The sequence below is a fragment of the Panthera leo genome, chromosome C1, assembly GCF_018350215.1.
Source record: "Panthera leo isolate Ple1 chromosome C1, P.leo_Ple1_pat1.1, whole genome shotgun sequence".
Taxonomy (NCBI): Eukaryota; Metazoa; Chordata; class Mammalia; order Carnivora; family Felidae; genus Panthera; species Panthera leo.
In genome coordinates, this window is record NC_056686.1 from 68,349,959 (window position 1) to 68,364,769 (window position 14,811).

General features: G+C 35.5%; 1 protein-coding gene across 9 annotated transcripts in view; it reads left to right on the plus strand.

The window, feature by feature from the left end:
• Window positions 1-14,811, plus strand: part of ADGRL2 (adhesion G protein-coupled receptor L2) — a 188,612-nt gene that overhangs the window by 138,572 nt on the left and 35,229 nt on the right. For all 9 annotated transcript variants that reach the window (XM_042952369.1, XM_042952368.1, XM_042952371.1 and 6 more), the window contains exons 5-9: window positions 632-1,432; window positions 8,018-8,311; window positions 8,858-8,961; window positions 9,844-10,029; window positions 13,755-13,938. In XM_042952369.1, coding sequence (XP_042808303.1) covers window positions 632-1,432; window positions 8,018-8,311; window positions 8,858-8,961; window positions 9,844-10,029; window positions 13,755-13,938 — 1,569 coding nt within the window. The remainder of the gene's footprint in view (window positions 1-631; window positions 1,433-8,017; window positions 8,312-8,857; window positions 8,962-9,843; window positions 10,030-13,754; window positions 13,939-14,811) is intronic.

The window sequence follows — 14,811 nt, forward strand, 5'->3', positions numbered from 1 at the left end:
CTGCTTGGCTTCCAGAACCCTCTCCATAGCATGCCATGGTTCCAGGGTCTCCTGGTTGTTTCATCTCTGCTTTTCTTGTATTTACTTTTCTCTGTTCCTAATTACATTTTCCGAATGTTTACGTTTCTTCAATTGAAGAACCTTTGTTTTCAGTCTAACTTTATAAAAGTTCTAAATAAGCCTTCACATTGGGTTTTTGTTTTATTTGCTTTATTTTGGTGTTTTGCTTTTTGAGGGTTTACAAGTGTGCTAGGGGAAGGAGGGTACAAAGCTGGGACTAAATATTTTGTACACTGCTATGCACAAAGCTTAAAAGTTTTAAAGTATAAATTACCAAATCAAAAGCTTGAAAACACATAGCAAAAGTGCACATTGTCAACTTAGCTGTGAATGATCTTAAACTTAGGTTTGCCCTTACGAAAACAAACCCCAGCCACTTTGTATGCTGGTACATTGATTATGGTAACTTGAAGAAGGAAAGGTGGTACTTGTATTAAGTATAAATTACAAAAAAATCAAATGTTAATAAAACAAATTTTTTTCTCTTTTGACTTATGATCATTGAAACTTGTGTTTGCCTGTTTAATTTTTTAACTTGGCTTAATTGTTGTCTTTTCTCTGTGACTGTTAGTTTTTGTGTGCCCTGGGACCTTGAAAGCAATTGTGGATTCACCATGTATATATGAAGCTGAACAAAAGGCAGGTGCTTGGTGCAAGGACCCTCTTCAGGCTGCAGATAAAATTTATTTCATGCCCTGGACTCCCTATCGTACCGATACTTTAATAGAATATGCTTCTTTAGAAGATTTCCAAAACAGTCGCCAAACAACAACATATAAACTTCCAAATCGAGTAGATGGTACTGGATTTGTAGTATATGATGGTGCTGTCTTCTTTAACAAAGAGAGAACAAGGAATATTGTGAAATTTGACTTGAGGACTAGAATTAAGAGTGGAGAGGCCATAATTAACTATGCCAACTATCATGATACCTCACCATATAGATGGGGAGGAAAGACTGATATCGACCTAGCAGTTGATGAAAATGGCTTATGGGTCATTTATGCCACTGAACAGAACAATGGAATGATAGTTATTAGCCAACTAAATCCATATACTCTTCGATTTGAAGCAACGTGGGAGACTGTGTATGACAAACGTGCTGCATCAAATGCTTTTATGATCTGCGGAGTCCTCTATGTGGTCAGGTCAGTTTATCAAGACAATGAGAGTGAAACAGGCAAGAATGCAATTGATTACATTTACAATACCCGATTAAACCGAGGAGAGTATGTAGATGTTCCTTTCCCCAACCAATACCAGTATATTGCTGCAGTGGATTACAATCCTAGAGATAACCAACTCTACGTGTGGAACAATAACTTCATTTTACGATATTCTCTGGAGTTTGGTCCACCGGATCCTGCCCAAGGTAAGAACGTTTGCTTGCTAATGCTCATGTCTTTATAATAGCTTACTTTTAAAAGACTCAGAGGTTTTTTGTGTTTTTTTTTCCTGTCCGTTTTCTTCCCCTTTTCATGGTTAAAACTCAAAGGATGATGTCGTGGTATTTCATGTTGGCACGTAGTGTGTACATTTTACCCTTATTTTGGCCCATTTTCTTTCTTTGAATTTTTTCATTTAAATGTTGACTTCAAAAAATTGTAACATCATTAGTCGGTTTTGTTTTGCATTGCTAAGAATGTAATACCAGCTACGAACCTGTTAGCTTTGTGTTTTTTTTGTTTTTCTTTTCCTATTCCTACCTGACTTCTGAATTGATTACAATCTATGTGCAGACCTTTTAACTTCTTGGCGCCAGTGGTTAAGGGAAATGTGTGTTAGGAAATCCCAGGAGAATTGTCAGGTTTGATGTACAATGTCAGGCATAAGTGTTCTGAAGTTGTGGTATCTACTATCTGGGTAGGAAAGGGAGTCATCCAACATCTTCCTAGTAGAATCACACATTTTTATTTCCTGATAAATTAGTGATGGTTTTAAGTAAATATTTCTGTGACTTCAACTGTCACACATAGACTAAGCATTAAATGATCCCAAGTGATGATTTATGAAGATGGATAAGCTAACGTTTTCAATTTGTGTTCTCTTTAGGTACTTTATGGAGGATCATTACTTTAGAAAGTAATGTAAAACCTTTGGAAATACATTTTAGTTGTCAATTATATTCAGTTCTGTGGAAAACAATTTTTGAGGGTAAATTAAATGAATATTTCATTAAAACCAGATTACCTCATACTCATGATAAAGTAACTGATTCATATATTGCTATAAAGCTTGCATTATGTCTTTTCTATTTGAACAATAGCATTTGTGTTTTAAAGCTGAATATTTCAATTTACCTAGTTAATTGGAATGTTCAAATTACTGAGTTACTTCAAAATTTTAAGAACCAGAAAGTTCTTTGGAACTTTGACATGATTAAATCAGTCTCTTCAACAAGGTGGAAAAGAAATTAGTATCTTTTTCTGTTAAAGCAATACATACACATCCACAGACTTAAACATAATTACATGTACGTATACATATTTTTAAGATATGTTATTACTGAGTTCTAAATATTCTAATAGGGTCAGGACCTAAGAACAGAACCCACAGCTTTTTATAGTTGAAATTCTCATTCGAGTCTTTCTAGTATACCAAAAATAGGTAATTTTTGCTTAAAAAGAGAAGAATGGCATATTGTTACTCTAATTCATGTATGTCTGAAATTTTTTAGCTTAAAATTACAGTGGTAATGTCTGTTGTTAAATTTTCAGCAATTAAATCTTTGAGACATAAAAATCTTTATTGATAATATAGAATCATTTACTTTTAAATTTAGGCATATCTTTTTTCCCATAGGACCAGTAATTTGGGATGTTTCCTGTATCTCAACTGTCTAGTTACCATCCTTCTTCTTTACCCTATAGGTTTGCTACAGGCAAACTTCAGAAATTGACAAAATTTGACATTGTGTATTGATCCTTGTGTTAATCTTTTTTGTAACCTGTATTACTCTCACAGCTGTTAAATTTGTTTTGGGCAGCAAAAAATCTCTACCCCTCTATTAGGAAAAAAAGAAATAAATACTTATAGAAATGCAAATTCATAGTCAGGCAACAACTGAAGGGTTGTGAATAAATTGAGTTACAGGTTCAATTCAACAAAGAATCATTGCCCTGTCCACTGGTCACACAATATAAGATGAATAATAATGTCGTTTTCCACATGTGGCTTATTTTCTGGTAAATAATTTGATCCATTTCAGATCAAAAAGTCTGTGATAATTTAGATATTTTTGGAAAGAGCGGTTATCTGCTTTGAAAATGAGAAACTTGGCATATTTGGTAGTTGTGTTCCTACAACTGTGTTTTGTTATCCAGTATATTTAGCCATTCTTAAATACTCCTGGAAAGTGAGAATTCATATTGACCCCTTATTAAGCCCTTAATGGTAGAAAAAGTTTTATATGACCTAAATTTCTCTTGCTGCTGTTGGAACCATATCCTCTTCTTTCTTTCTTATAATTTATCTTCATATGCTTTTAGAGACTCCTGTCTCTCTCATCCAAGATGTGTGCTGATATCTATATGCATGGAGATGGGGCCTTGTAGAACTATTCTGGCCCATCAATTTAGGTCAAATCAATAAGCTACTGTCAGCTTTTAAGAAGCAAGATCCACAAAACTGATAGGACAAAGCAATCAGAGAATTCAGGTCTTCAGCTGTCATAAAGCAATGATTGACTGGTTTGGCTGTAATTCAGAGTCTTATGTACTGGCTTTGCTTAACCATGTGTGTTACCAAGGTGTATATACATTGGTGTATAAAATGGTAAAATTACCACTCCTTTCATTTTTTGTTGTGGACTGTTTCATAGTGTATTAACTTCAATACTTTTCCCCATTTATAAACCCAAGCCTTTTTATTCCTAACGGGGCAAGTATATTATTTCTTTACCCTAATCATGGTTTCAAATACATCTTTTTTTTTTTCTTTGAATTTTTAACCTTATGTGATCTCTGCATAGTTCATTCACTCCATTTCTCTAAACTAAGTCTGTTTTTCTTTTCACCTTCTCCCTCTCTAGAGTGGGCTTAGGAAAAACTTTTTCAGTTCTTTTTTTATAAACTCTTTTATATTTCTTAATCTGAATTGCTTTATATTTACTTTGTCTGCAAATTTGGTATTTCAAATATTATTGAAAAAACACGATGTCTTGGGTTTTGAAAGTTCCTGAATATTTGTCTTGGAGTAATTTTAAAGTATGACACTTCAATAATAGGAGAAGAAAATTTTATCAACAGAAATAGGTTGATTTATTTAGGAAGTAGATTCAAGAATCCATATTTCTTGAAACCTCTTTCCACTGATCATGATTGCTCATAAAAGATGATCATTATTTTTAGACATTGAATAAAAGTAAATTTAATGAATACACAGTTTTGCCTTTCCAGGCCATGGACTCACTGTAATAACTGGAGTTTATTCAGTGAACAGTGAGTGGGTTCTTGGGCCTGGATGAGGGAAGTGCTACCCGTAGCATAAATGGATGCTGTTGTTAGTACACTGTAGTTAGTAAACACCGTCATAGTAAATTGAAGCATTCTGTATGTGCTTGTTGAAATTTGCATGGGTAGTTCTTAAGTGTGTTTATTAGCACTTTCTTAGCATTGTTCCTACATCTCTATACTCAAATGATAAGCGTAGGCAGAATGCTAAGTCATTTCATCTAAGTGTTTGACATAACACCCTGATAACTCTGGGACAGAACTTTGTAAAATCAGACTAGATTTGAGATAAAATTCTATTGTGGGTTGCCATGTGTTTTCTGTTACCATTTTTAGGGTATTCTTGAGTTTTGAATCTTTTGCCATGTCAGTTTCATTATGAAACTTTTTATCGTCTGTTGCTCTAGTATTTTATGTTATCTTCCCGCATGTTGTCTTGTTTTAGAGATTTACACAGAAAAGTCTCAGTTAAATGCTCTAAAATAAGGGCAGAGGGGCGCCTGGGTGGCGCAGTAGGTTAAGCGTCCGACTTCAGCCAGGTCACGATCTCGCGGTCCGTGAGTTCGAGCCCAGCGTCAGGCTCTGGGCTGATGGCTCGGAGCCTGGAGCCTGTTTCCGATTCTGTGTCTCCCTCTCTCTCTGCCCCTCCCCTGTTCATGCTCTGTCTCTCTCTGTCCCAAAAATAAATAAAAAACGTTGAAAAAAAAATTTTTAAAAAATAAAATAAGGGCAGAATGTTTTGGGGGGGTGCCATACTTTTCGAGAGTCTATGAAAATCTTTTATGTAGAAAAGATCATAACATTTATGAATATAGCCAGGTGACCCTAAACAAATTGCCTAACCTTCTCCATGGCTCAAGTTTCTCATCTGTAAAAGGAAGATAATCATAGTGCCTACTTCACGGGGTTGTGGCAAGGATTAAATAAGAAGATCTGATGATCCATGAATGGTGATTAGCATAGCATCTGGTACATAAATGCTGAATAAGTGTAGGCTTTTATCATTATCAGATGCCCTGTTGGGACCTGTCTTCACTTCTGGAAGAAATATTAATTTTTAGAAACAACCTCTGCATTTGTGGCTTTGTCATTAGAAAAAATGGCTTTCCTCGAAGGTGCTAAACTTCAGCCTTGCAAAATTCCAGAGATCCTCATGGTCTTTAGGAAGGGTTTAATTTTGCCACATACAAGTTTACTTTCACGTTTTTCACAACGTCCCAATATTTCATTGATTTATCTTTGAAGAATGTGTTGATTCCCTTTAAACTTTTGATGAAGAGAAGGTGAAAATGTATGAAATTTTTTTCTCAAAAACACATTGAATGTTGCATGAAATGTTGTGCATTTACCAGAGGTCATTTTATTACCTACCTTGACTCAGTTTTTATGAATCTTCCCTGGATGTTAGGTAACGGATCGCTAATTGCAGTATTGTTAATTCGTACTTCAGTGATTAAATATGTACCAATTAATGCGGTGTCAAGAGATACATAAGATGGTGTGGCACTAAACCATTTTGCTCTGCCCTTTTCCTTTGGCTCCGATTCCCCACTACTCTTTAAGATTTGATTCAGAGGCAGTCATTTGACACTTCTGTAAAAGATTGTGATGCTTTTGACAAATGTTAATTGAGAAAGCACTGAAAGCCTGGCTGCATTGTAATCAAAAGAAAATTACAGAGGTTTAACAAGATGTCAGGCAAGTGCTTTACAGGAAAAGATAGACAGGTTTGAATAGGTTTCTGCAGCAGCTGGCTAGACATGATGTTCGACTAATGTACACAGGCATCTCTCATATGGTCAATAAATTATGCCCTGGAAATAAAACACATGATTAAGAAATTTCTCTTGCGAAAGAAAGAAAAAAGGTGTAGAAAGTGTGCAGTATGCATTTACGGACAACAAGAGGTGTCTCACCGCTAAAGAACTAAAACAAACGCACACTACTTTTTGTGGTGAACTTAGGAAACTCTGTCAGTAGTGGCAGGATTATATAAATAACTATTTATGGACCACAGCTTAAAATATTAAACATATTAGTGATTATATAAACTTGTTTTCTAAGTTCTAAAGTTCTAGTTTGTTTCTCACATTATAGAGAAAGCATAAAATAACTTAATGTTTTTGTAAGATTTTTGAAAAATAGTTATTTTTAATTTGCTGTACTCAAATCATTGAAATTTACAGCATCATATTTGTAAGATTTTAAGAGACAGTAATCTATAAGTGTTGATAAAACTTTAGTGTGATCACCTAATAGATTTTATTTAATGTATTTTTTTTATTTTTGAGAGAGAGAGGGAGACAGAGCACAGGCAGGGGAGGGGCAGAGGGAGAGGGAGACACAGAATCCGAAGCAAGCTCCAGGCTCTGAGCTGTCGGCACAGAGCCTGACGCCAGGCTCGAACTCACAGACCCGGAGATCCGGCCCTGAGCCGAAGTCGGATGCTTAACCAGCTGAGCCACCAAGGCGCCCCCTAATAGATTTTAAATGATAGCATTAAAGTTTTACTGACAGAATTTTCGTTCTTTAAACTAATTAAATGGTAGTTAATGAAGGAAACATTAAGCTCCATTATTTTTTAACCTGGTGGATTTAACAGTTGGAAAGTAATGCTAGAAGTCAACCTTTTAAAATAATTTCTTTTTAAGTTTATACTCTAAATGTGTAACTGTGGTTCCTTTTATACTCCTTGTTCAAGTCGGTAAGATAATGTAGGGTTGTTTTCAAATTAGGCATGATTTGATCTAACCTGTTATCTTGATAAGAGATTGCATTGTAACCTGTGACCAGAAGAGTTGCTTTTTCTGCCTACATTTTCAAATGTAAATATGCCTAACAAAGCCTCAGATGTTTCCTTACTAACACAGCACAAGCATGCCAAGCTCATCTTCTGTTTGGATCTAATCAGGCATGCTCAAAATTCTCTCAAGCAAGAATGGCTGCTGGGTGGAAAGATGTCACAGTATTTATTTTCCTGCAAGATGTAGAGCGGGTGACTTTAAATTTTCTGTTGTCTTAATTATATATAATTGTCAGGTTTTTATTGATACTTTGATTATTTATAGGGTATGAATTTATATAAAAAAGAATTTTTCCATATTGTTTCATTTAACATATAATATATTTGGTGTGGACACCGCAACTTTATTTAAAACCGACCTTCGGTTTCTGTTGGATGATGCATCATAAAATATACTTAAATTGTATTCTCAAATATTTCATTGAGATACAGACTTAACACAATTCGAGTTGAACAGACAAACCGATAGTAAAGCCTCCACGACCATCACTTAGTCAACGATATGAGTAAATTGACATAAATGAATGTATTTATTCTTTCTCCGACCTTACTGGCGTTCTCACTAACTCTCATTTCGTTGGACTTGGGGTAACTGGATGGGAGGGGTTTTGTGTTGTGTTTGTGCCTATACACGTTCCCGTGTGTGCCTGTATGTGAGTGCAAGTGTGTGTTTGAGGTTAATATACTCATCTTTTTTCCATAGTGCCTACCACAGCTGTGACAATAACTTCTTCAGCTGAGCTGTTCAAAACCACAGTACCAACCACAAGCACTGCTTCACAGAAAGGCCCCATGAGCACAACCGTAGCCGGATCACAGGAAGGAAGCAAGGGGACAAAACCACCTCCAGCAGTTTCTACAACCAAAATTCCTCCTGTAACAAATATTTTTCCCCTGCCAGAGAGATTCTGCGAGGCATTAGACGCGAGGGGGATAAAGTGGCCTCAGACACAAAGGGGAATGATGGTTGAACGACCGTGTCCCAAGGGAACAAGAGGTATTTCTTGTAAAATGCCAAATGTCTATTTTTAAATTCAGTAAGTTGGTTCTGAATTACACCGAGGTGATTTCGAGGAAAGAGAGACATTGATGATAACTACCTCTGTTACTATTTTTGTTAACTTTGGTAACAAAACATCTGTAGACAACTTAACGGTTCATAAACTGCACAAGTTATTGAAGGTCAGGCTGTGAATTACCTCTCCCTTTTAAAGACCTGGGTCAAGCATGGCATTTTTTGCCCATGGACTCCAGTGAGGCTTCTTACAGCTGCCTTTCTCATTAGGAGTATCATTTTGGATGAGTCCCAAGAAAATCAAGGGCTTTTTGTTTGTTTGCTGTAAATGTCTGATACTTCAATGCTGACTTTATATTTACTGTTTACAATCTGCATTATACCCTACTTTTTGTCAGTTATTGTCAACCACTTCCATTAGCGTTTATTCAAAATTTAACATGCAGAGTAGTATCATCCTAGCTGATTTCCCGAATGCCTGCAGAAAAATGGTTTCAATTTCACTGTTGTTTTCTACATCTGTTGTAGGAACTGCCTCCTATCTCTGCATGGTTTCCACTGGAACATGGAACCCTAAGGGCCCCGATCTTAGCAACTGTACCTCACACTGGGTAAATCAGCTGGCTCAGAAGGTTGGTTGGAACCTTTTAATATGATACACATTGGTGATTAAGGGCTTTAACGTCTAACATAAATAATTTAGCTTTGTATGTTAAAACCAGTTTCATTGCTCTTTGTTCAGTATAAAAATTTAAAAAATTATGCATAGTTTTGTCTGTAAACTATTTGTTCAAAGTTACATATGTTTTGGGGCATGCTGTTTTCTATGTTAAGCTTTTTAATGAATACATACTTGCTTAATTTCATTCATATTTAGTTTGTTCTGTTTCTTTTGATGTGTGTAAGACAAATAGTCCATTGGCCTAATAAATCAAATATCATTAAGTTTGCAACTGAATCCACAGAATGCAAGCAGATGTTTGTGCTTTATATCACAGATGATTATAATAGAATAAATAAAAATGACTTTAAAAGGCATTAGTAACTTTAATATTACAGTGTAATGCAGTGACATTTTAGTTTCTCCTTCCTCATTTACCTTTCTGAAATGCAAGCAAGTGGTAGATAACACCTCCCAGTATCATGCTGATTACATTCTGGTTTAAATTTCTGGATCTTTGGAATAAATAAATCAGATTTTTAAGCAGCTATTTAAAATGGTGGTAGTGAAATTGAGAGAGCTATCTAAAAGATTTTTTTAAAAAGGGATTTCTGGTTTTCTTCTTTTCTTTTCATTTCTTTTCAAGGTCTGGTTAAGAATTTCTTTTGTGTCTTGAGGATTTAAGAACCTTTAATCATCTGAAATGAAGAGAAAGTTATTGGTCTCAATTAGTTGCAGATTTTGACATATTTGCAACTATTTCTCTCACCACAACAGAGATACTCGGGAAAAGAACAAGAAGCCACAAACAGAGCAAGAAGTCATACTGAGATAATATAAATTGTCATTTCAGATCAGAAGTGGAGAAAACGCTGCTAGTCTTGCCAATGAACTGGCGAAACATACCAAAGGGCCAGTGTTTGCTGGAGATGTGAGTTCTTCGGTGAGATTGATGGAGCAGTTGGTGGACATTCTTGATGCACAGCTGCAGGAACTGAAACCTAGTGAAAAGGATTCCGCTGGACGGAGTTATAACAAGGTAGGTAGGAATTTCCTGTTATTTAGTCAGACATTTTATATGGCAGCTCTTCATTCTTCTAGCGTTGGACTGCCAAACCCCTGCCCCCCATGCTTGACATATACTTAGAAACAAAATTTCTAATTCGGTTAATTTCCCAAGAGAGAATTAGAGTGGAGAAAGGAGCAACATGACAAAAAAAAAAAAAAAAAAAAGTTAAAATCTCTGAGGGAGATTTTAGTTGGTAGCAAACATTGCCTGATTGTGGTCAGTACTCCCACTTCCAAACGCATTATCTGCACTTGAAGAGATTATGTGTTACACACCTCATACACTCTGGACGCTAATACATGCAACTCTTACGGTTGCAGCAAAATTGTACCACATAGAGGAATGTTAGCCACTGTAATACTGTTTTCAGTTGCAGGTTTGGGGAGAAGGACAGGTTTCCCTCTCTAAGAGGATGGTGTTATTAGTGCTCTTAATCTTTCCTAATATGACAAAAATTTGGTAGCTCTTTTAACCATACTATAAAATAAGCCTATGGGATTCATATTAAGCCAAAATCCGTGGCTAATATGGTTTTATAGGGTTAAAAAGTAGACATTTTTGTTTCTTTTAACCACATATTTTGGCTCTAGTTTTATCACAGTGCTTTGGATTAGTATATTTAATAAAATGCAGCTATAAACTATAAATGGGCAGTTTTGGCAGTCAGCGTAAACTCACAAAAATCCAGAGGACTGCTGTGCATAATAAACTTTGAGCTCAGGAACACAAGCCTAAGTTTTGAGGATTTCTTTTTTCCTCATTTTCGACAGATAAAATCTAACCTCTGATTTTCTTTTCTTTTACTAAAAAGCTCCAAAAACGAGAGAAGACATGCAGGGCTTACCTTAAGGTATCTCTCCTGTGCTGTCACCCTGCTTTCTCCCTCCTTCAGCTACCTGCCACGCTTTCTCATCTTGCTGCATGATCCAATGTATTTCAGTCTTTGATAATTATATAATGTGCCCCATATCAGCTGTACAAATGTTGGCTTTTCTCAGGTATATTACTCTCAGAATAAGCAAATAATTTACTTTTATAATTTTTGCTCTTTCTTCATTTATCCAAACATGCAAGAATTTTAATGAAATATCCTCTGAATTGGAAAGTAATCATACAGTCTCTTTGTTTCCTGTTGTCATCTCTGTGGATTAAAAAACAACTTGAGTAAAACAGCTATGATATATTCTTGGCAGTTTATCATATCAAAGACTGTAGAGTCATAATGTATGTGCATGAAAAAGTCACTGCTTTCTTATCTCTGTGGTGTACTCTTAAATAAAAAAAAAAAAAGGCTTTGTCCTGAAAGTTTTAGGAGTCATTTCTAGAAGCAGGTTGATATGGGGATGGGTTACTAGAAATGAAATATAAATAATGTGACAGTGTTATCAATGTATGTTCTATGTTGGTTTTTATCAGGCTAATAGAAACAGAAAGCCCCTGTTTGGCTCAGAATCCTTGTTCACTCCAGCCGATTTTTCTCCCTGGTATATCCAAGTAATAGGAAGCATGCTGAGGCTGACAGTGGAAGTGTGCCACGCTAGTTTTGTGTGATAGATCAAAATAATAATACCCGATTGCATTTTGTTTTATTATGTGAATTTTAGAAGTTTCTCTTGGGGGGATGGTTATTTTCTAATCCTACTCCTATGGGGGCCGTATCCTTAATAAATCATACCTTGAAGAACTAATTCACATACATAGGACAACAAAACGAAAAACCCTGTAGTTCTGTAGAATAGAGGTTATTCAAAAGCCATGACTTACCAGTTGTAGTTGCAAGAGCTTTAAAAAAAAAAAAAAAAGGGCCTGTCACTAGCTCGTAATAGACAGTGTTGGATCTGAAAACTTTACAAAAGGAAAGGTGTCGGGAAAGTCTGTTTTTAGGTAGTGATATTCTGAATTTCCTTTTTAGCCTGTTTAATGGGGGCAAAGAAATAACTGCTGAAGTGTATAGAATTTGTCATACTGAAATTTTCAGTTCACCTTTAAGGTGTTAGTTAATGTGTGAAATGTAATAATTGGTATGTTGCCCAGGACATAGATCTCAGTGGGAAAAGAATAGCCGTCTTTCTTTGGCAGGGAGAGACTACTTAAGGAATATGATTAGGCTAATGATCATTTTTGATTCCGCTAGAAAAGTACAAATGGTAATAAATACGGAGTGTTTCAAATTAATAAAAACTTGTCATCAGCGAGTTATGTGTATGCGTAGTGAGTTTCAGTGTGACCTTAATTTCTGACCAGTGTCATTTTCAGTATCTCTCAAATGAGCTTCTCTGCCCAGATAAGACTAATAAAACTACTTAAATTACAAATCAGAAGCTGACTTACACTATGCAAATGAAGTGAGTTCCCACTTGGTGACAGAGGATTCATTTGTAACTTAGATTAGAGGCTCCAGTCTGTATTTCTTGGTGACTAATGAATCTAGCCTCAGCAGACCAATTTCTGTTCCACTCTAGTTAATGGCTGCAGCAGTATCACTGTGAGCATTTTGACTATTCTATCTCCCATTAGAGAGAGAAAAAAAGCCTTTAACGCTACTTGGAAGTATCTTCCACCTGCCAGGAAGGTCGTGGTGGCTCACAAGGCAGACAGAACGAGGATATTAAGATGGATTAAGCTAATTAATCTTACTCTGACAGTAGCTTCAAACAACTTTTCCCCTTGCTTATTCCAATATCGTACCTCAAAGTAGCGATTTTTGTTGTTCTTTGCACGATGTATGTTTTTTTCCCTCAGTGATTACCAATAGATCAAAACAATTTATATATGGCCTTAATGACATATTATGACTAGGTAAATGGGATAGAGTAAATAAACTTAGTGATTTCAGCTCTCCAAGCCATAGTCAATGTACACTGTAGTTATCAGTACAAAAGCCTGCCTTCAGTTGCTTAACTGACTGGGTTGTATTTTTATTTAATGTTATTTTGTTGGTAATAAATTGAATCTACAAATATGAACATTTACAACTCGGATGGTTGTGAAGACCTTATTCTACTTTTCTGTTGTCCTAAAATTACTAGTATAGGCTTTAAATATTTGGATTGTTCTCTTGATTCTTTTAAAAACAGATCATTGTTTATGAACTAAGGTATACTCTCAAGTGTTTTCTAGCTGGACAGGGAATTGGAAGAGTGAAATGCGCACAGATAATTTATAAACTTTGAAATCATCTTGGTTTTTTTCCCAAAGGTAATAAGTGGACAGTGGTATAAGGCACTATTTTGATTACTGTTTTAGTTCATGTTCTAAAATACAGTGTGGTTTAACTTTTCAAGCATAAATATCAGGCTATTCTAGAGATCTCAGGGTTTTCTATATAGAACATTTAAATCTTGAGGTTATAAGTAGGAATGACATGTGTGTAAGAGTAATTCCTCAGGTTAAGAGCTGACGTTGGTTGTACTTCTCTTCGACAGTTGAGATACTATTAGATGAGTATAAACGAGCCATCTTTTTACGTTTACCCATTAAAATCAAATAGTGTTCTACTAATCTTCAGCTCCATTTTGAGATGGTAAGATATGTTTCAAGTTGGCCAGGTAGATGTTGTTCAGGTCTTCTTCCATCTTGAAATGAGAGTAAATCATCATGACAGATAAATATCACAATTGTCACTAGTCAGTGAGTGAAAATCACCTTGGTACTAGAAGCAGTCAAAACTAATGATAGTTTTCTAATGGATGCAGGCAATTGTCGACACAGTGGACAATCTTCTGAGACCTGAAGCTCTGGAATCCTGGAAACACATGAATTCTTCTGAACAAGCGCACACAGCAACGATGTTACTCGATACATTGGAAGAAGGCGCCTTTGTCCTGGCTGACAATCTTGTAGAACCAACCAGGGTCTCAATGCCCACAGAAAATATTGGTAAGTGAATATATTGTCAGCTTTAATTTTGATTTAGAAGGTACGTGTTTAAGAGAATGATGCTTCCCTTCTGAATCTGTTTTTTCCCAGAGCCAAACTTCTCTTTTGTCAAATTACAATTTATTGATCACACTTCATAAAATTAATGCAGAAGCCAAAATCTTTCTGTATCTTTTAAAAGTTGGTTTTATGTAGGTTTTTTTTTTTTTCCAACTGAAAAATCATTAAAGAAGTTTAGAGTACTTAAATGCCAGAATATGGATTGCGTAAGTAATGAAAGTGCTTGCTGTGGAACTGGGGAAAACGCTTTCCCATTTTATATAACATGTTCCTAATGAATTTAAATTACTTTCTGGAATGTATCCTCCCGGTCAGATATTTTAGGCACACAGAATTTGAGCCAAATGTTTATACTAAACACAACTGCCTTCAGGTGAAAATGTGGTCAACGAACTACATCTCCCATAATGCAGAATATACATGCTTCATAGATTGCAAAATAGCTGCAGATAGTTTCGAAGCACAATTTAGCATTTAAATGCTGGCCGTGAGAGGTAGGAATTCACTTTTGATGATATTTGAAAAACTCAGTAAGTACAGTAAAATTATATTAATATAGGCTTGAATGATTTAGAATTGTTGGTTATTCAGAGAGGGTGAACTCAGATGACGTTTATAATATCTTAGTAAAGCAAAAAAGTTTCCCAAGCATAAATAAAAACAAACAAACAAAAAACAAAAGGGAACACAGACTATTCCTTCCACTAAAAGAGTGCATTGGTGCAATATACTGGAAAAAACTATGTGGGATCCCATATCTTATTGCCTAATTGTACCTGCCTAAATCATGGGACTTCATATTTTAAAATGCAG